The 23,136-nt window shown below is 37.7% G+C and overlaps 1 protein-coding gene across 13 annotated transcripts in view; it reads right to left on the reverse strand.

Moving 5' to 3' along the window:
- Positions 1-23,136, reverse strand: part of Ube3a (ubiquitin protein ligase E3A) — a 139,756-nt gene that overhangs the window by 60,030 nt on the left and 56,590 nt on the right. For 11 of the 13 annotated variants that reach the window (XM_048329476.1, XM_048329465.1, XM_048329469.1 and 8 more), the window contains 6 exons: positions 20,031-20,175; positions 17,622-17,827; positions 16,879-17,043; positions 16,466-16,621; positions 16,297-16,370; positions 9,937-10,080 (listed from right to left, as the gene is read on the reverse strand). In XM_048329476.1, the coding sequence (XP_048185433.1) occupies positions 9,937-10,080; positions 16,297-16,370; positions 16,466-16,621; positions 16,879-17,043; positions 17,622-17,827; positions 20,031-20,175 (890 nt within the window). Of the gene's footprint in view, positions 1-2,789; positions 8,965-9,936; positions 10,081-16,296; positions 16,371-16,465; positions 16,622-16,878; positions 17,044-17,621; positions 17,828-20,030; positions 20,176-23,136 lie in introns of those variants that run through there. The other 2 variants (XM_048329477.1, XM_048329478.1) reach the window with 1 other exon arrangement.

A 23,136-nucleotide genomic window follows, 5' to 3' on the forward strand; every position in this document is an offset into this window, starting at 1 on the left:
CCCCAAATCCCAAACAAAACATCCAAACCATCAGGGCATGGGTCAGGACAAGGGTTAGGTTGTCTGGCTACCATACCGAGCCCCTGGGTTCAATCCCCAGCACCACCAACACCGAAACAAGCTCATCCAGATTTTGAATGGGTCAAAGGCAGCAAGGCAGGTTTGGCAACAACACAGGTCAACCACTTTGGGAGTTAATATTTTTATTTTTTTGCCAGTCCTGGGGCTTGGACTCAGGGCCTGAGCACTGTCCCTGGCTGATTTTTGCTCAAGGCTAGCACTCTGCCACTTGAGCCACAGCACCACTTCTGGCTGTTTTCTGTATATATGTGGTGCTGAGGAATTGAACCCAGGGCCTCATGTATACGAGGCAAGCACTCTTGCCACTAGGCCATATCCCCAGCACCCCCAGCCCCCCCCCCCAGCTTTTTTCTATCTATGTGGTGCTGAGGAATCGAGCCCAGGTCTTCATGTATATGAGGTGAGCACTTTGTCACTAGGCCATATTCCCAGCCCGGAGTTAGTATTTTGAAAGCTCTGAAATGCTTTTTCCCTTGGCTCGTTTGTCTCCGTGTGTGTGCGTGCACACACGCGCATGCATATGCACGTGCATCTGCCTTTGAGATTAGTGGCAGTCAGCCAACAGAGAAATGGGAAGAGGAGATTCTGATGGTTTGGTCATTATATGTGGCACGAGGCATCGATCTGCTAAACGGGACTGGAGGCACAGCCATGAGCAACACAAATTCCCTCCCCGCACAGAGCTTGATCTGGTTTGGTTTTAACCACAAGCTCCTTGTGTAACTCCCAAGTGGTAGCATTTCCATCACTGTCCCTTGCTCTACCCTCCCTTCCGGCTTGCCCTTGGTGATAATGCTTCAGAGAAATGGTGGTAGGCTTCATAGGGCCGTTTTCATCATCTTTATAGGATTCTAGATCTGCATTCTTGGCTGAAGAGCGGTACCATCAGGTATCTGAGGCACTGACTAGAACGTGACCAAACACTACTCACCTCTACCTCCCACCTAATCCAGTCAGAACGAAGACCATCTTTATTCATTGGTTGCTTGAACCCAGTTTGTGAGCGCTGCCTTTGTCTTCGCTCTCCTGTACACTACCTTCCCCATTCTACTCTCAGGCAACCCACCCCTCCAAAACCAAGGCAGTAACTTCTGAAATGCGGTGACCATGGGGACATGATACTCTCCTGGTTCATATAATGGCTAAGTGTGAAATGGATTTCTTTGCCTCTTCTGCAAAGTGAAGTCCCGAGTCCTTGGCATAGCCTAGAAGCCACCTTCCCCTTCCCTCCCCCACCACCTGCCTTCCCTCCAGTCCTATCACAAGGCCTGCAAGCGCTGTGCCTAGGGGTGCTTGTTACCCCCGTCTGTCATCTGCCCAGGGCATATCTGTAACTCTGTATAAGTTTTGTCTATGTTTTTGGACTTCAACTGTCAAAGTGTGCTTTTATATATTCCTTTCACCCACTTTTGAGCTTTGAATGTGGTCTCCTGATTAGTCTCCCTGATTTACCTTGATTCAATAGGCAGCTCGAGTACCTGAAGCCTCCAGCAGCCTGCAAAATGGTAAATGTTCAATAGTGCCAGAAAACGTTAACCAGGGTTTTTATGGCACTCAAGTTTCATAGGGGGACTGGGAATATGGCCTAGTGGCAAGAGAGCTTGCCTTTATACATGAAGCCCTCGGTTCCATTCCCCAGCACCACATATACAGAAAATGGCCAGAAGTGGCGCTGTGGCTCAAGTGACAGAGTGCTAGCCTTGAGCAAAAAAGAAGACAGGGACAGTGCTCAGGCCTTGAGGCAAGCTCCAGGGATGGCAAAAAAAAAAAAAAAGTTTCATAGGATGAGGGGCAGGGGTTGAAATCCCCCAAAAATCTTTCCTTGCAGTAAATAGAGCTGATTTACATTTTAATATTGTGTGGTGGTGACAAAAGCAGTAAGCAGTTTTGCTTTTTCTTTCTGTATCCTTATCTCTAGACTTTTCTGGGAGTGAAACATCAAGCCACGTGGCTTTTCTAGTAACTTTCTAGGAATAAAGCATTTCAGAAATAGTAAAAAGCCGGTGGTAAAACACCAAACTATCTCGGTTGAAAGCACAACTCTACCTCTTGCCTGTGTCTATGGGCAAAAAGCCTAAGGTAGGGATGTGGCAACTTGTTTTTCCCCTCCCTGTTCCATCTTTCCCACTCCATACACATTTCTGACTTTTTGCAGTGGAGGGAATTTGAGGAGAAAACTTGCATGATAAAGTTGTGGTTATGACATCGAGCCATGGTGGGGCGAGGGCTAGTGTTTTCTGATGGACACCCTCCTGGAAATCCCAATGGGGACTCCCGGCTTGGCTGGTATTCCCACCTCCCTCCCCTTCCCTGAGGTTAGGTGGTACTTGGCTGCTGGGCCTGGCTTGAGTAACGTGATTTCCAAAGGCTCACTCGTGGGCCCGCGAGAAGCATCCTTGGTGGACGTGTCCACTATTCAGTGGCCACAGGCCACTCTGGGCATGTCTTACCTGGGGACCCTTGCCAGAGCCAAATGCATGTCTGTGTTCCCCAACATCTAAAGATCACAGGCCAAGGTCTTGAAGTACTCCATTTGAAACATACCTCGGTGGAATTAAAACCAGGGAAAGCTCCCAATTTACTCTATGAGATCAGTATTACCCTGATACCAAAACCAGACAAAAAGATAACAGGAAAAGAAAGCTACAGACCAATATCCTTTATGAATATAGATGCAAATATTCTAAACAAAATACTAGCAAACCAAGTCCAGCAGCATAGAAAATGGTTTATGTAGCATAGACAAGTGGGATTATTCCAGGAATGCAAGGTTGGTTTGATATACAAAAATCCATCAATGTAATACAACATATCAATAGAATAAAGGACAAAACTACATGACAACCTTTATAGATACAGAAGCATTTGACAAAATCCAATACACCCCCCCCCCCTTTTTGGATAAAAACACTCAACAAAGTAGGAATAGATGGGAATTTCCTCAACTGGACGCATCTATGAAAAAACCCACAGCTAACATCATACTTTGTGGTGAAAGACTGAATGCTTTCCCCCTAAAATCAGGAACAAGAAAAAGATGTCCACTCTTGCCATTTCTATTCAATATTGTACTGAAGGTGCTAGCCAGGGCACTTAGGCAAGAACATAAAATAAAAAGAATCAATTTGAAAGGAAGTAAAAGTATCTAGTCACAGACACATGATCTTGTATGTAGAAAATTTTTTTTAAAAAATTAGAATAAATGAGTTCAGAATAGCTACAGTATACAAGGTCAATATACAAAAATCAATTGTATTTCTAAACACTACAAATAGATAACCCAAAAAATGAAAACTAGAAAATAAATGTTTGTAATAACATCAAAAATAAAATACCTGCAAAAAAAAGTAGCCAAACAGGTCAAGACTTATACACAGAAATCAATTAAACATCATTGAAAGAAACTACAGACCTCAACAAATGGAAAGAGACTCCATGTTCATGAACTGGAAAATTTAATACTGTTAAAATAGCAACATTCTTCAATGTGATCTACAGATTTAACACAATCACTATCAAAATCCCAGGTGCTTGTTTTTGCAGAAATTAACAAATTGATCTCAAAATTCATGTAGAATACAAGGAACTCAGAATAAATCCAAAATGATCTTGAAATAGAACAAAGTTGAAGGACTCACAAATCTCAAATTCAAAACTTACCACAAAAGTTACAGTAATCTACACAATGTGGTACTGGCATAAGGGCACACATATAGAACAATGGGGGGGATTGAGAGTCCAAAATTAAAAGTCTTATATTTATGGTCACTTGTTTTTTGACAAGGGTGCCAAGACCATTCCATGAGGAGAGAACAGTCTGTTCAACAATCGGCGTTTGTTCTACTGGATATCCACATACCAACAAATGGAGCTGGACTGCTACAATGCACCACATGCAAAAATGGACCAAAGACCCCTAAATATAAGAACTAAAACCACAAGACACTTAAAAGATACAACCAGGAGAAATGAAAACTTAGGTCCACATAAAAACTTGTACACAAATGTTCATGATTGTAGTATTCATAATAGCCAAGAAGCAGAAACAACACAAGTATCCACCAACTGAATGGATAAACAAAAAATACAGGATATCAATACAATGACAGTATTCAGCCACAAAAGAAACAAAGTACCAATACATGCTACAACACAGATGCACTTTGAAAACATTACTCTAGAGGGGAGGGAGATACAAAAGGCCACATATGATGATTCCATTGATAGGAAATATCCAAAATAAGCAAATCCATGGTCAGAAAGTACATTAGTGGTTGTCAGGGGCTGGGAGGTAAGAACAGGCAGTCACTGCTAATGGGTACAGTTTTTTGTTTTTGTTTTTCTTTTTTACAGTAATGAAAATGCTCTGGAACTATATAATGATGACAACTGCACAATTCTGTGAACATACTAAGAACCACAAATTTTACACTTTCAAGAGGGTGGTTTTATGTATGTGAATTATATCTTAAAGATGAGGGAAAGCACTCCTCTTCTATTTTGAGGTGGATGAGAGGTCAACTCTTGCAAAATCTTTATCAAACACTTCCAATCTCTCAATATTTCCTGTTCTCTTATTTGACTGGCAAATTTTGGGAGAACCCCCCTCTCTCTCTCAGGATGTCTTGCAAGATGTTGCCTAGTGTCTGGATCTCAATTGCACTGAATCCTGACAACTGGTGATAAGGTAGGATTGGGTATAATGCAAGCCAAGGGAGGATGTAGCCCGGCCAGGAATGGCAACGTGAGCCGCCTGACTCTCAAGGCTGCACTCTCACCCACTGTGTGCTGCTGGTTCCCCAGGCACATCCCAGCCCACTTTCTATGGATTCTTTGGGGACTGGAGGATAATTAGGATAAATACTCTGCATCCTACTGAGCTGAAACCTAAAGCTCTTGATATGAATGTTTTTGGCAATGGGGAAAATGGCTCGTTTTACATAGGTGTAGTAGGTACAGCCCTTACTTCATCTGGCTGTGTTAACTTCAGGCAAGGTACGTGACCCGTCTGTCCTATCACAGTGAACTACCCTGTGAAGATGAGAAGTCACCTGGACAAGGGGCCTCATGTGCGCAGGGAGTTAGTTCCCTTTAGAACCTAAATGGCAAGTGCAAGAGCAAGGCTGATGTGACTCTCCTGCGGTGTGTCGGGTGGGACTCATCACAGTGCTGCATGTGGTATAGCCGAGCTCAGCCTCCTTGAACACTTGGCAACAGCAGCATTCCCTGCTCCGGGAGAGGATGGAGGTGCCTGGCCACTGCGCACAAGAGCAGACTGGACAGCTACACAGAAGCTGGCTTTCAGGGACCCGCAGGCCTCTGTCTCTCTATTAATGAGCCACATGCTGAAATAACAGAGCCAGTGACTCCAAGAAACCTCCTCAAGGAGGCAAATCCTTAATCACTAAATATCCAAATATTTTTAAATAAGGAGTAGAAAAGGCCATGTTTAGTGAAAAATCAGGCTAGCTTCACTAAGTGTGCTTCTGCATGCTGGGGGCATTTCCCATGAAAACGGAGGAAGGAGATGCAAAATTGGAGAAGAATGAGAGTGACTGAGGCAGACCAAAGAAGTGGTCAGCTTCAGGTCTTCTGAGTAGAAGCTGAAGGAAATCCAACATCTGGACAGAAAAGGAGCAGACGGAAAAGAGCAGCCCAAGTTTAGAGTGATGGCAAGGTTCAAAGTTAAGAACTCAGATTTTGGCAACTAGGAAGTGATGAATATGCTTCAGAAATGAATTTTAAGTGAAACAGTCCAGTGAAATCTAGCCTACATCTGGCCAAAACCTTCTTGCCATGATTGTTAACAATTGCCAACACATGAACAGGGAAGGCCAGAAAATGCCAGGAAATCTACACTTGGTAAAGGCAAGCAAAGTCAAAGAGGCAGCAACTGGAAGCTTTTTTGGTTCTTTGGTGGTCTGGGGAAAGATAGGACGAATATAGGTAGTGCTAGATAAAGAGAAGGCTGGACAGAAAACAAAATATTGTTGAGGTAAGCAGCTAAGGGGGCCCAGATTACAGTAATTTAGGAAGACACTTCCTCTGACAGCTTATTTGAATTCTTGAGAAACCCCTCAACGGGGAAAACCTCAGCCTAACGGGCTCCTACTGAAATGGAAGTGCTGGCCCATTACAACCACTTGTCCTTTCCAGTAAAACACCTGGCTAAATAAACTCAGAATGAATGAATGAATGAATGAATGAATGATACAGTTAAGTGCTCTATTTGAAGCCTCATTCTCAGGTTTCTTTATTTCGGTGTACCTACACAGAAATGTGTCTGAAAATAAAGCTAAAGAAATCCTAATTGGACTTTCACAATCACAGTCCAGAAACGCAATAAACAGAGTCTGGAGAGCCAATTCATCTGCTAGAGCTGCCAGATTCCAAAGTGTGTGGCAGGCTGTATTTTTATGTTTTACATATGACTGTTCTATAATACCGAAAGGTAAGAAATTACATGTAGGAAAATAACATTTTAATTAGGAAACTAGTTTATAGCTCAATTCTCCCTCTGCCCTGGAGGTAATGGACCAATTTAAAGTAAACCAAAGCAGGTAAGAGAATAGTCTCCCCCAGAAGTGCTTTTATAACCTAACATTTGGGGACAGAGAGAGTAGCTGTCACAGTCGAAATTTGTTTTGGTCTTAAGATTCTGTTCACTGGCATTCTAGTAAATAATAAAAGACTATCATAATGAATAATATGATGCAGTAACTGATTACTTAAGGAGGTGAGAGAAGTGACTTTTTTTTTCTCCCAAAATAAAAAAAGATGAATTAAGGGTGGATTTATTTTGGACACCTTGCTAAATCTTATTGATGTGACTTAAATAACTGATAACCTCTACTCAATTGTAATTTTTGAAACTCATACAGATATGCTACCAAAATTATAGGACTTCAATACTATATTGATAATAGAAACTGAGAATTTGCGAACTGATTAAATAGAATTCATCCCCAGCACATCTTAACTTCTCATGTCCATAATACTAAGAAGCACAGTGGATGAGAGGCTCTTTAAAATGACTGAGGGTTCCTTGAATTGTAGTGTATATACCATAAGTATTCTAAAGGTTGGCCCAGAAAATCCCCATGTTACCTTATCACATCACAATATTTTCTTTTTCCATTCAATTATAGTGAAAAATAAATGCCACTATTTTATTAGCATCACAGTACATATTAACAGTTGTATTTCAATTACCAAAAGAATTAAAATAATCCTGAAAGACATCCTTTTTCCCCCTCCAATGATTTGAAAGCTATTATTTTTCATGCCAATTTCAGACAAATTATCAGGCTGATCTGCAGTAATCTGTTTAAATAATCATCAAGGCACAAGCTCAGCACATGAGCTGTAGCCTGCAGTAAAATGATATATCAATGTCTCTCCTTAGTTAAAAATACATAATCCTTTTATTTTATAATGCAAAAGGAAAAAAAAAAGGAAATGAACATCACAGACACAGAAGACTAGGAACAGGGAAATTACTGCCTTAAATATCCAGTCATTTAAACCTATTATTTTCTGTAGTACATTGAAAGTAATCTTTTTAACAGTACTTTTGAAAGCAGAATTTAATCTTTGGGGATATACAATTTAATTCTTAGGAGTAAAAATTCCATTCATTTCCAGGCCTACTTACTCGTATGACTAAGTAACACAAGGCACAGTAGCCATCCTTTCTGTTACACTGCAACACTGATCTCGTGCCTTAATGAAACGGCCGATTGAACAAGGTGACGGCAACATGAAGGGGAAACGCTGGATTGTCTGTGTAAAACCTAGGTAATGAGTAATTAATAAAGTTTAAGTGCGCTTTCACATGCTTTTTGTTTAGAACAAACAACGAACGTCCTAACTTTGTTGCAACAGGTTTGACTACCATATCATTTGGCCAAATGCACTTTCCCCAGTAAACTTAAAACAAGAACAACAACAAAAAGAAAAAAAAAAATCCCTGTCCTTCCATAGTCTAAGAAAAAGGGTTGGCTACTGAAACAGTTCATTGCAAGACACATGAAGATGATGTACTGTGGCATGAGTTGTTTTTTAATTTGTTGTGCTGTTACTAAAGTTCTGAGGGTTGCAGTTCAAACATTCCAAGTTCTCCCTTCCATCTTTATTGATTTCCAAGATTTTGCACAGGAAACTCTTTAGGGGGGCTAGAACAGCAGTACTTGCATCACACTGTTTCCAAGACTTCAAGTTTCAAAAGCAAAAATCATTAGGGGGAAAAAAACAGTTCCTGATTTGAGTTAGATACAGGGACCAAAAAAAAAAACAAAAAAACAAAAAAACACCAAAAAACCACATACTTGCAGGTTCCATGGTCTACGAAATGATGGCAATGTTTTTCTTGGGAGAGTAGTTTTGTTGGTATATATATTTAAATACTCAAAAAGGCTCAACCTCAAGCAGTAATAAACACAAGCAAAAGTGATTTAACCCTTAAAATAAATATTCAGAAAAACCTCTGTACATACAAGTGAAAGAATATGTAACACTTTCACACAAAAAATAATTATAATAATAATAAAGGATTTGTTCATCTATGCAGCTGAAACCTGCTGTTCAGCCCACATGTCCCAAATGAAGAAGGGAGGCACAGACACGGATGACTACTGCGGTTCGCTATCTTACAGCCTTTCACACTGTGACACTATCAACACCAACGTTATCCCTCGTGATATTTATTACATTTTTAAACTTTTTCTCTTTTTTTTCTTCCTTTTTGTTTTTTGATTTTTGTTTTACAGCATGCCAAATCCTTTGGCATAAGTGATGGCCTTCAACAATCTCTCTTTAAGTTTTTCTTTGCTTGAATATTCCGGAAGTAAAAGGACATTAAAGCAAGTATGAGATGTAGGTAACCTAAATAGAGAAAAGGGGGGGAAAAAAAACAGAAAAATAATAAGTCATGGGAAATATGCTCGATATTAAGTGCTCCTACTTTTAGATGGATATGGTTAGGATGTTTGCAATGAAGAACTCTATCTACATAAAACAAGTCACAAAGATAAACTAGAATCACCGCCTTTACTCGATAACTACTAATACTAAGATATGAGGAGGAGGGGGGGGGGGAGGAGGAAGAGGAGGAGGAGGAGGGCGGCATATTCCCTCTGCTGAGCTATCACCCACAGCAGGTATCATTTTAATCCTTGTGGTTTATATAACTAAGTCTTCTCCCAACAGACATATAGATTCTTTACAATTGAAATCACTGAGAACTAACTGTAATTTGGAGAAAATACTGAAACCTGATTTTAGATTTCCAAGTCTATATTCTTTAATGTTTATTAGAGATATTTCTGGTAATATGACTAGGAAAATGATTTCACAAATATAAACTTACATGAATGCTAGGACGAGCTAAATAATGAAAATTAAACCCTAATGGAAATGTGTTTATACTTTTAAAGCACTAAATATGCAATTGCTGGTGGTGCAATATATTAAGTCTCCCACATACAAAGGTACACAATGAGATAGTAAAATTAAACGTCAAAATTATGTTAACAGAGGGTTACTGAATAATCTCATGCTGAACTGACAATCTGCTAAACCTCAATTTAAACCATTCTAAATACATTTCCATGTAAGTAGGCTTTTCAATTAACAAAACTGTTAAAAAAAAAAAAAGAATCATACTAATTTGAAAATCAGCACAAAAAATGTCATTTGTCACTTCTTAAAGGGTTGCTCAAACAATAATAGCCAAATATTCTCTGAACTAATGCTTGGTGTGAATTGGATTTCAAAAGAAAACCAGAAGGTGCCCCGGATCTACAAAGAAAGCTCACAGGCAAGTAGGGTGGGGAGCCAGGTTTACTCACTAATTACCTTTCTGTGTCGGGGCCGTTTTTGGCTATAATCATCTTTAATTTCCCGAGTCCTCCCACAGGCGCTCTGTCTGTGCCCGTTGTAAACTGCAAGAAGAGCCTTTTCTGTTCATCTGAAAACGAATGAACGATTTCCCAGAACTCCCTAGAGGGAAAAGATACAATTATGATTTTAATTTGGCATTCACTAGTACTAGCACTAATATAAGCTTACAGTATAAATATTAGAAGACAACTTTCAAGTTAATTTTTAAGACTAAAGAGTTTTAACTAGTGATTCAGTAATTTTACTAAGGCAAATTTATCTTAAGAAAACCAACATACATTAAGACCCACCAGTAAGAAATGACAATATAACTCATAGTATAATCACAATAGGTAGTCAATAACAATAAAACACATTTCTATGAATTGAAAAATACTAACAATATCGTTAAAATTAACTGTAGATGTTGCCTTCCTCCCATAATTTTCCTCCTTATCTACTCATTCTCTACCTAACTTGATTAGTGGAAGGTGATACAGATTAGTAATGAGAAAATTCTAAGATAAAACCAAGCCAAAGTGCTGAGAATATGGCCTAGTGGTAGAGTGCTGCTCAAGTGGTAGAGTGTTAGCCTTAAGCAAAAAGAAGCCAGGGACAGTGCTCAGGCCCTGAGTTCAAGTCCCAGGACTGGCAAAAAAAAAAAGCCAAACAATACTTTGTGGCAATAAGAAAAAGCATATGATTTTTATAGGAATGAAAACTTACATAAAAATAGTATATACTCTATATGGTAGGAGAGAATGATTTTTGCATTTATAGTCCTATAAGGTTATTTTAAGAGAAATCGCTGACTTTCTAAAAGCTATGTAATAAACACTGATGTTATTCTGTTCTAAGCAGCAAATTTATAAAGATCATGCTAGGCATGCTTGTTTAAATAATTAGCTACCTATTCAAAGAACGTATACATTAATCCACAGCTAAAAATGTAAGATTTGTTAGAGATCAGGAGTACTTTCAGCTAGTTACAAATGCACTGTAGTATTTATCTGACAAGTTCTTTCCAGGATCCTAACAGAGAATGTCACATTTCACAAATCAGTCATTGGAATTCTGGTGTTTTATGCTGTGATTACTACTTTTATGACCAAGACACTAGCATTTTAGTTTCTGTGACACCACAACTGTGATGTCATGTGTCACCTTTATGAGCTTCCCTGGCTTTCACTAATCTTTTGGTACTTTTCTGTCACTATAACTGCCTCCCTACCCCTCAGTTCCTGAAAATCTATTCATCTAGGAGACTATATAAGGATATTGAGACTGTCAGAAACCTGGTCATGGAATTTGCCAGGGACTCATTACTGCCATTTCTTTAGGAGGACTGGCAAGAGAAAATGTTAAGTTTCTGTAGGGCTGAGCCGTCCCTTAGCTACAGTGGATGCTAACACAGCATCCCCACACTGTACAGAGAGAGACACAGGCACCACTGGGAAGGAGAAAACCCTGAAGGCATTGGCAAATGAAGGATCATCACAATGATCTGGGCTGGATGTATTATTAAAAAGCTATTTATTTGGCTTTTAAAAACAATAAATTTTAAAATTCCCAGTGTATATAATGAAATCAATTGCTTTAGAAAGTTACAGAAACTTCCATGGCAGCAATGTGAATCATGTCTACCCTACTCATATCTAAACAATTTGCCCAGATCTAAAGAGAAAGAATACTAAGACCACCCCAGACTTCGCAGTCAGGGATCAGAATGGGACCAGAACTGGCCAAGATGTCCCTTGAACGTAGTTTCTGGACACCAGTGGATGGAAGTGGCTAGAAAAAAGGCTTTAACCAAACCAGAAAGAATCAAAAGCACTGTGTCACCTAAGTAAGAGCCATATGCCTAAAGAATTCTTTTACCTCAGCAACAGTAGGCCATTAAAGATACCCAGACTCTTCCCTGCTTGTCTATGAGAGCTAGTAATAGCAAGAAAATGAGAAAGAAAAGTTTTAAAATTGAAATAAACGTCTTATGAAAAATATTTTGCAAGTGAAGCAGTTTTCTAACAGAAAAAGTAAATAACTTAACAATAAAAAAACATGAAATGCCACATTCCAAAATGAAAGCGAAATGGCAGATATCAAAGAACAATACATATCAAAGTAGATAAAAATTCAGAGATAAAGAAAAATATGCTCACACATAAGGTGACCAAAGGATAAATAATACAATCAAAATTTCTACTAAAGACAAAGAGCCTAGAAACCTAACAAGGAAAGAAAAGTTAAAAAGTAAAACTCAATCAGCACAGATGGCTTGGCCTGGTTGGGTGGCACACACTTGAAACCCAGTTATCCAGGGAGTCAGAAAGACTGAAGTTCCAGGTCAGCCGAGGAAAGCAAAGAAACAAAAATAAAGACAAAGAACCTAACTGAGACACTGTCTGGAGCCCCGCAGAGGCATGTTCACCTATAATCCCTGCTGAGTGGGAGGCAAAAAGTAAGGATCATGATCTGAAGCTGGCTCTGCGAAAAGCACAAGGCCCTTCCTGAAAATATAACTAAAGCAAAAAAGGGGGTGAGAATGAAACGCAGTACCGAAAAAGGAAAGAAGACGACATTCATATGAAAGAAGAGTGGGAAGATGGATTGCTCTTTACATAAGCTGTCACTGGAACCTCAGTCCATACGGCACTGTCAGGCCTCTGCATATTCCAACGACTCAGTGTCAATGCCTGCTAAGCAAAAAACACAAAAAGCTAAACAGGGCCCCAAGTCTCTCCATGTAACAGGTAAAATGTTCGGGACACAATCCAAACATTACCTGTCATACTAAGAAAAAGGGGGGAAAATCACAAGAAGAAAATTATCTTCCGCCAACACAGATGAATAAGATCTTGGAATTATCTGACAAAGCTTTTAATGCTGTCATCATAAAAGTGATCTGACAAGCTACTACAAGTTCCACTGTTTCAGAAACAATAGGCACTCTCAGCAATAATAATAATAATAATGGAAGTCACAACAGAAAAGAGCCAAATGGAAATTATAAACATATAGAATGAAGATGACAGAAGACAGAAATATGAACCAGATAAACAATAGACTGAAAAAGTGAACCAAGTGTTAGGTACATGCAGAACAATAACAAATGACACACCAATTCTCATCATCACAGGCCCAAAAAGAAAAGAAAAAGAGAATGGGGCTGAAAGAATATATGGAGAAAGAATGGCTGAAAACTCTCCATGTTTGGTAAAAGATACAAACAATAGCTTAAGCTGAACAAAACCCAAGAATAGCATATGTGAAACCATTGCTTCAGCGAGAGGAAAAATAAATAGCTTTTAATAGAGGAAAATTAGAAGAATTTAACATCAGTCAATGTTCTATTGAAGATTAAGGGAAATGATTAAAAGATGAGTTGACATTTTGCACAAAGTACCGTTAACATCCATGAATAATGCTGTCACATGTACATATTATACACATGAAGAAAACCATACAAGGCAAAATGCACAAAAACCAACATAAATCAAGACAAAATCCTTAAAACTGCTTAGTAAGTAATCCATGGAGGAAAAAAGAAACAAGGAGCCACAAAGAGAAAAGAGACAACAAATGAGAAAGTTGCAAAATGAAGTTCTAACATATCAGTAACAATCTTAAATGCTAATGACTTAATGTACTAATTGAAGGATTAGAAACTAAAAGAATGGATGAAAAACAATGACCCAACTATATGCTGCTCACGTTTGCTCAAGAGAAAAAAGTTCCACTAAACTAAGACTACATATAACTACATGTAACTTTATTCATAGCAAGCCAAACCCAAAAATAACCCACCCAGTTGTTCACCATCAGGGTCATGGATAACCACATTGTGTGTGTTAACACTACTCTGCCAAAAAGCAATGATCTATACAGTAATGCAATAACATGGATGAACTGTATGATTTCACTTATAGGAAAGCCAGGAACAAATTTAATGTGGACAGCAATCAAACCAGTGTTTACCTGTGGGGAATGGAGACTGACTGTAAAGAGACACATAGGAAAACTCTGTGTGGGAAAGGTACATATTTTATCTGGACTGACATTTTTTATAAAGGTATCATTTTCTCAAATTCTATACTGTCCACTTAAGTTCTGCTCTGCTTACTGTATTCAAATTTCACTTCATATAACAACTCCATCATGACTACCAAGACCAAATTTGGTAACACATAGAGAACATTAATAGAAAATTAGTAATAATGATGAGTATTCAGTTAAGAATCTTGTGTGATAGGTACATTTACCAATATGTGGATCATATTTTTGTACCTGAAAATGCTTAGAAACCAACAAGTTGATGACTACTGCAGGTAATACTTAAGAAGCATTAGTAGGTAGAGCAGATATTAATAAGGAATTACAATATTATAACTTGTAGTCTTCGATGAATTGATAAGATTCAGGCAATCATAATCCATGATAAGAATCACTAAAAGAGTTAGTCAAAAATGTCTAGATGGAGGTGCTGGGAGTATGGCCTAGTGGTAAAGTGCTCATCTCGTATACATGAAGCCCTGGGTTCGATTCCTCAGCACCACATATATAGAAAAAGCTCGAAGTGGCGCTGTGGCTCAAGTGGCAGAGTGCTAGCCTTGAGTAAAAAGAAGCCAGGGACAGTGCTCAGGCCCTGAGTTCAAGCCCCAGGACTGGCAAAAACAACCAAACAAAAAATGTCTAGATGGAAATACAAACTAAAATCTGTCAAATACTTGGCTGGAAACTAAATACTGAATCAAGCCTCTGAAATAGATGAGTTTAAAAATGCATTTCTACCTTCCACCCCAGAAAGGTTGGGGGAAGACTTTAAGAGATGATTGTGACTAGTCAAAAATATTCAAACCTTTCTATTTCTAGCAGCTGGAAAACACAGGCACAAAAACGCCCTTCTGGGTATTTTTTTCATGAATTCAGAGCACATGCAATTAATACCAACTGTCATTTAATTCTAGTATTACAACCACTATTAATAAGGGCTTTGACTTCCTATTAGCTATAGATGCTGGTAAATGTATTCATCATATTTATACTGATGAAATCAAGAAGTTGAATAGTTCAGAAAGGCTTTTTATCAAATCTAAGGATGAGTTAGAAGCTGCTATACTGCTGTCATTTCACACAGTATTTGTCCTTAAAACCATGTATTCACAAATGTTCAAGTGCACAATTAAATAAAATTATGTTGCTATAAAAGCTAACAATTTCAATTTCAAAGAAAATTTCCCCATAAAGAATGTAAGATGTTTCTATTTTCAAGGAAGCATTAAGATGATACTTTATAACATAACTTTATTAAACATCCTATCAGTAGTATTATAAATATTTGATACTATTTGCAACCAACAAGTAGGGCTTTTTTATTACCATGTTTGTTATCTCAATCCTTTTACGAATCACTTTTGGAACTGAGTTAATAGCAATACAATAGTTGCTAAGAGTAAGTAGATTCACAACAGCTGAGAGAAATGACCAAACATATACCAGAAAGAGCAGTAACCGCCTACGAACCAAGATGAAAAATTTCATAACACAAAAGGACAATAAAAAAAAGAAAGACTACTTATTGCATTTAAAGGAGTTGTAAAGCAATAACCTTCCAGGAAGCCTCATCTGAATGCGTTCTCACCTCATCCTACCAGCGGGCAGCAAAAGGGCATCATGGTCCCTTTTTACCAACCTCAGAAGAGAACATGACAGCTTGCATCTTTCAGGATTACAGACAAGCAGACAGTAACAAAAGGCACTGGACTGAAGGGAAGACAGTGGGTGCTGGGAATACTAACTGTGGAATTATCTGGACATATTAGTACATATAGATCTCGTCATGTTACCTTGAGGATTAAATTAAGGAACGCACCATTTCACATATAAACAGGGTCTCAAGTAACTTATAGTCCAAATGCAGGAGATAACATGAGACTCACATAAAGTACTTCATTTATGAAACAGGAGACTAAAAACGGACCATCTATTAGTTCTTTTTTTTTTTTTTTTTGCAGTTCTAGGCCTTGAACTCAGGGCCTGAGCACTGTCCCTGGCTTCCTTTTTGCTCAAGGCTAGCACTCTGCCACTTGAGCCACAGCGCCACTTCTGGCCGTTTCTATACAACATGTGGTGCTGGGGAATCGAACTCAGGGCTTCACGTATACAAGGCAAGCTCTCTTGCCACTAGGCCATATCCCCAGCCCCTATTAGTTCTATTTTTATAGATGAAAATTGAGAGTGGTTATTGGGGAAGTAGCACCTACAGACAAAGGACTGAAACACAGGCATACACACTTCTTTAGTGAATCAAATCTTCCTTTTAAGAATTAAGCACCTCACCTAATCACAACAGAGTCCCTGGTATAGCCACCGTCATATTCTGTAGTTTCTTCTAGTGCCTGGAAATCTAGATTCTGCAAATTCAAGAAAATAAGTCTTAACATCTTCTACACTACAGTATTACAAACAGTAAATCAATACATGATTGTTTTGGAAGACGTTTGCTTACCCGGCTTCCACATATAAGCAATTCAATTTCTTCTGGTCTGAATAAGTATTTTAAGGGAGATTCATTGGTTACCATATGAAAACCTCTGCGAAAAGCCTTAAATTGTTTTTCTACCGATTTATTGAGAATGTAGTCAGAATAGAGATTGACAAATTCCTGTAGGAAACACAACCATAAGATCTACTTTTAAAATATGGTATAAGAATTTTTTTAAAAAGGTATTTTTTCAAGGGAAAAAAACATTGAATAATATTTTTATATCCAAGATTTTAGCAAACTGCAGCTGTACCATTTATATGAATTTCATTTCTTGTCATCATCGTTCTTGGTTTGAACTATAAGTACTTCTTTGAAGACTACAATATGCATGCTTTGAAACTCCTAAAGTGACAATGATAAAAATACTGTATTACCTTCCTGTTTTCATTTGTAATTGGAATTTTATCACCATTCTCCTTTAGATCATACATCATTGGGTTGCCAAAAAGATCTGTCTGTGATATCTGGAAAGTGATCATCATATCATCTTCTACATTCCCTTCATATTCCAATAAATCCTTTAAGCTCTGATATAGAACCTAATAATCAAAAATGGAAAAGTGAGCTACCACAGAACACTAAAACATAACACACATGCTTATCTCATTCTTCTCAGAAAGTAAGCATAGACCATCTCTCTCCTGTCTGCTAATAGTTGATAACAACAAAGTAAGACCATCAGTGGTGATTTCTCATAAATGTCACAGCAGAGAAGCTCTGAAACTGCACCAGCAACTCAGCAACACGTTTTCACATGGGTAACTATGAGATCCTCCACAGTGCCTCTATCTAGGCTATGGGGCAGGGTGGAGGGTGGGAAACTGACATATTGCAGCTCTGAGATCAGCTGGCAGATTCATGCAGTCCATTAAAAGGCAAATTGTTTTAAAAACACTTCTTTACAGAATCAAATGATTGCGGGCAATCTAAAAACTTTGTCCTTTGAGTTTTTCAGGGGTCAAAGTACTTAAGCCAGATTAAAATGGTTTTTATTTTACAACGTATAAATACCAACAAGAATCCGAAACAAAAACTGTAATAAATTTTGTAGAAACTGTAATTCATCCCTTAAATAAAATCTAAGAGACTGAATTTAGAAAGACAACAATGAACTTACAGGGTGAGAGTCCCCCAAGTCTCGGAAAGTTCCTTTCTTCCCCATCAGCTTCCTGTAGACAACCATGGGAAAATGTACGTCCAGTATACAGTTATTGTAAATAGCCAGGCCCAGTACTATGCCAATCAGGGTAAACTGACCCTCCGTCTCAAAAGAGGATGGGTTAAACCAAAATAACTTTGTTGATTCATCATATGTGAACATGCCTACAAGAAATATTTTTAAAAATATATTACTTTTATATTTTATGACAGAGTAACGAACAATACAAATGTCAATTTGAAAGGATATCTAGAATTTAAAATACAGTAGGTATACAAAAGCTTTTTTTCTATTATAGTGAAACGAGAGAAAACAACATCCAGTCACAGTATCTGAATGTGGTTAATGGTGGAACAGTAGTATGTAATTTTAAGTTGCCAAAGTAATAAGCAACTGTGGAAGGATTCTAGTAGGTAGAAAAAGGTTTTCATTAACTCAAGTAACATATATGAAAGGTGACTTTAGGTTCATACTTTATCCAATCAATAATTGAAAATACATGCATATATTTATTTTCTCTCTTCCAAAAAGGGCAGTTTTATGTGTTTTGGCTTACAATGAACACACTGAAATATAAAAGACACAGTTTTGCTTAAGAATAAACACAACTTAAGAATATAGCAGCCAGGCACTGGTGGCTCACACCTGTAATCCTAGCTACTCAGGAGGCTGAGACCTGAGGATCTCGGTTCAAAGCCAGCCTGGGCAGAAGTCCATGAGACTCTGATCTCCATTTAACTACCAGAAAACCAGAAATGGCACTGAGGTCCAAGTGGTAGAGTGTTAGCTTTGAGCTGTACAGCTCAGGGACACTGCCCAGGCCCAGAGTTCAAGCCCCATGACCACCACCACCCCAAAAAATATGTGTGTATGTATGTATGTATATATATGTGTACATGTATATACACACACACACATATATATATACACACACAGAGAGAGAGAAAGAGAGCCAAGTTAGTCTCACCATAACAATATTTGTTCCAAGAACCCAAAATGTTTGCTTCTATTTGCCCATGTACAAACTCAGATACAATGTGTAACTGAGAACAGTAACAGGAAGGTTAATTCAACATACTATGGCACTAAGAATCCACAGGCTAAACAGCTCAACCCTGGAAGTCCAACAAGATGATGAATATTACTCTGCACCATGGCTCTTTACAATGTGATTGTACCTTTAGGAGAATCCTTTTTCCTAATTTTTTCCCCAGTTTTAAATGCAAGCAATCCCGATAATGAGATTGGTACAATCTAACAATTTAATAATTTTTCAGAATTAAAATTCTGAACCAGCTCTCAGAATGATCAAGTTATGCAGACTATCCAAAAGACTTTATCATTTCTACCTCACCTACTTTATCAGTAGAAAAAGGAATCAAAGTATATTTTGATTTTTCACTTTCAGACTGATATGTGTAATGTCTTTCCCAAACTATGTTTAAATAAAACTCTCTGAGCCGGGCGCTGATGGCTCACATTTGTAATCCTAGCTACTTAGAAGGCTGAGATCTGAGGATTTCAGTTCAGAGCCAGCCTGGGCAGGAAAGTCTATGAGACTTTTATCTCCAAGTAACCACCAGAAAACCAAAGTGGCGCTGTGGCTCAAGTGGCAGAGTGCTAGCCTTGAGCCAAGCCACACACACAACACACACACACACACACACACACACACACACACACACACACACACACACACACACACACACACACACACACACACACACACACACACACACACACACACACACACACACACACACACACACACGGGAGAAATTTTACCCGTGAAGTGAAAAAACATGTTCTGGAGTGCCCCCTCCCCCATGCATTTTATTGTTTTATTTTCCTTATTATTGCTGTGATTGGGTGTGAACTCTGGGCCCATGACAGACAAATGCTCTACACTGAGCAAAAGGTTCTGTGCAAGAAACTTTATAGCAAATAAGCCTAACTTGATATGAGCCAGTGTTTCTGAACTGTGAGTACAATACACAGTGGGCCATTCTCCACAGGTATTTTCTGACCAATCTAGTTTCATGAATACCACGAGCTGGGTGACTGCTTTAGGTTACAGAGCAACAAAGGTCTTTCCATTTTATGAGTAACATTCTAAGATGTTCCAAGTAAATTTACCAAAAATAGCAATCAGATGTCATTAAAATATTTGGCTAAGTAACTTAAAGAAAGACTTTAATAAAGGAGTAATACAGATCAGCTACAAAAGGAAATCTAGTTACATATGATTATAGAAGAACCATATCAAAATCTTTTGCTGCTGATAATTTGCAGTATTTATAAGCCAAGGTAAACAAATTCTTAATTCAAAATGATAGAATACCATTTTATAAAACTTAAATTATTTACCAATATCTGGATTGAAGATTTCTTCCACAACCAGCTGAAAAAACTCTTTGGAAACACCACCCTCATCAACTCCTTGTTCTCCTTCAAATTCGACATACAACTGTTTCTTCAAGTCTGCAGGGTTTTCCATAGCAATCATCTCTAACTAGTAATTGGAAAAATAAAGAGAAAATCAATGTCAGTATCAGAGTAAAAACAAAATAAAAACAAAGGGAAATGCTAAGGAACAAAGACGTTGACTTTTCTTTCCTAGATAAAAGGAGACAGTTATTTTTTTTGTTAAAGAAACTGTAAAGACAGATTCAGTCATAGAAATGGGATAAGAAATGGAAAAAAAAATAGTTACTTTGCTAATTTGTTGTAAGTTTAACATATCATAGAAAATTAGAATTGGATTTTCTGCTACTTACATATTAAAGGGCACCAAAATAGCTAAGACAACAAAAGGCCTAGTGTTGAGTACCAAAAATACTGGGGTATAGGAACCTGACTTCAAAACTGCTCATCAGTAGTCCATTATGTTTATTAGATTAGAAAAATATATAGGATAAATAAGAAATGAGTTCATGGTCTCTCACAATAGCATTTAGTGTAATTTAGCACTTTTAATGAATTAGAATGTAGCTTATACCCATATTTTCCTTAGAGTGAAACATACCTTCAGGTATGAATCTTTCACCAAATACATTTGCACCCACAGAGTAATGTAGCAGTGATTAATTTCAGCTAATTATGGGATTAATCATCAACACTAGATTCTTTTGTGAGGTATTTACAGTGTAATTGGTCTTATTTTAAGAATTTAGAATTTGATAACAATGCCTGATTACTTACTCATTTTTTTTCTAAAATGCTTCCAACATCTGCTAACTTAAAAAGAAATCTACTCTTCAAGATGAAACAGTGATTAAGGATGTTTATCTAATCATTCCAAATGTTACTAGTTTGGGGCCACAAAAAAATTATTAGATCGTGTTTAATAGCAATCTCTTGTCTACATAAAAAATAAAAATCTCATAAATTCATGAATCAAGTCAGGTTGCCCTATATCCATTGATTCTCAAAACGCCAACTGCAATGCCAGATGGGTAGTCTAATACATTTAAAGACTTGCAAGCAGCAACAGGGAAAAATCAGATTGCATGCCACACAGTAAAAGAACTTACTGTTTTGTCAAAGTTTTGTTTCAATGAGATATATAAATTGTGTACTAGGAAGGTTTGTAACTATTGCTGGGGATGCCTGGAGAAAATTACTTCCTGGTTATCTTCAACTCTGAGGCTTCACAGTTTTAGCCACTGAGTTCTTAGCTTCCGCTTTGAAGAACATCTGTTGTTCAACAGTGGTCTCTAACATTTTACACATTTTTAGGCTTATACTAAGAGACATATTATTAAGACCTATTATTTTTGAGCCAGCATTAAAGACTGAGAATAATACTTACTAGTTCCACTGTTACTTAATTTAGTAGGGGACCCAATTATTTTCTAGTCTGAAAAAAAAAAAAAAAAGCAGATACTACTCTTCATACTGAAGGATGTGAAAGCTTAAGAATATGCGGGAGGGCTGGGAATGTGGCTTAGTGGTAGAGTGCTTGACTAGCATTCATGAAGCCCTGGGTTCGATTCTTCAGCTCCACATAAACAGAAAAGGCCAGGAGTGGGCGCTGTGGCACAAGTGGTAGAGTGCTAGCCTTGAGAAAAAGAAAAAAAAAGACACCAGAGACGCCCTGAACCCAGCTAAGCCCTAGGACTGCCCCCCATCCCCTAAAAAAAGATGAAGGAAAAGAGTTGTACAAAGCTGGCAATATTATTTAGAGTAACATATTATGTTATCTTTTAGAGCAACTTGGTTCTTTGAGTAATAGGGTCACAACTTTATGTCCAAAAAGGACATAAATTCTTGGAAAAAAATTCAAGATTCAACAGTCAAGTAAACACAGACTTACAAATAACCTTCAGGGTTGGGAGGACATGAGGGTTCTAATTAGAAACCTGTCTCATGCTAATGAACACATAAAACTTTGAAGACTAAAACTTCTAATTACTACCTCAGCTCAAATACGGTACCTTGGTAACCTGCTGTATTGCTATGTAACTCATTTCTACTTATCTTCTCTCAGTTTTCAATTAGCTAGGTTTTGAAGTAGGTAAATAAATGTTTATTTTTAATTTCTATCACCAAGACCAAATATGCTTATAGCATATATAATTAATTCCAAGGTGAAAAATTTGTATGGCATTTAGACTATACATCTTACTATTTTTCTCCTCCTTATGGATGTATAACCTTTTAGAAGATTTGGTGGAGATTTTCCACAGGATTCAGGTCGTGTGTTCTAACACTGGCTCTACCTGAAATGTCACATAACAATCAAGACTTTGATTTTCATTTTAATTAAGATATTATATGTCTGTTCATTTCCATCAGTCTCTCTTCTCCATCCTGAGTGCCATAAGATTTTAATGCAATAGGCTCTATACACATTTAACTTCACCTATCTTTGCTATAGTTGCCATGTACAAAAAGTATCATAATATAGTATTAACGTGAAATCCATGAAGAACTTAGATAAATTCACTTCTGGAAATCAATGCTTACTTTTAAGTTTGCTATTGTTACCATTACTTTCTGTTGATTCTAAAAGTTTTTTTGTTGTTGTTGGCTTGTGTAAAGGTCTAACCACTAGGCCATTACTGAACAAACATACTCTAGGAACAATATACAGAATTTAAAAAACACTACAAATAAGCAACTCACTCTGTTTCATGACAATATTATGGAATAGTTATTACTAACCTAATCTTACAAACTGGGACTCTAAGGGAATAGTTATTACTAACCTAATTTTACAAACTGAGACTCTAAGAGAATGAAAGGCTAAATAATCGAGTCACAAATGGGATGCTGATGGAGGTTACAGTCTCTGAAATGCTTCACTACCTCTATGACAACTAGTAATAATTTTTTTACAATTGTCAGTAACTTTGATCTATCTGGGCTTTCCATATTTTAACTGTTTATACTGACTACATTACTATTTTTGGAGTCAGGATATGTTCCAAAGCAAAATTTTTTTTAAATTGTGTAACTGCTAGCAACTAAC

This window comes from Perognathus longimembris, chromosome 20 (genome assembly GCF_023159225.1).
Source record: "Perognathus longimembris pacificus isolate PPM17 chromosome 20, ASM2315922v1, whole genome shotgun sequence".
Taxonomy (NCBI): Eukaryota; Metazoa; Chordata; class Mammalia; order Rodentia; family Heteromyidae; genus Perognathus; species Perognathus longimembris.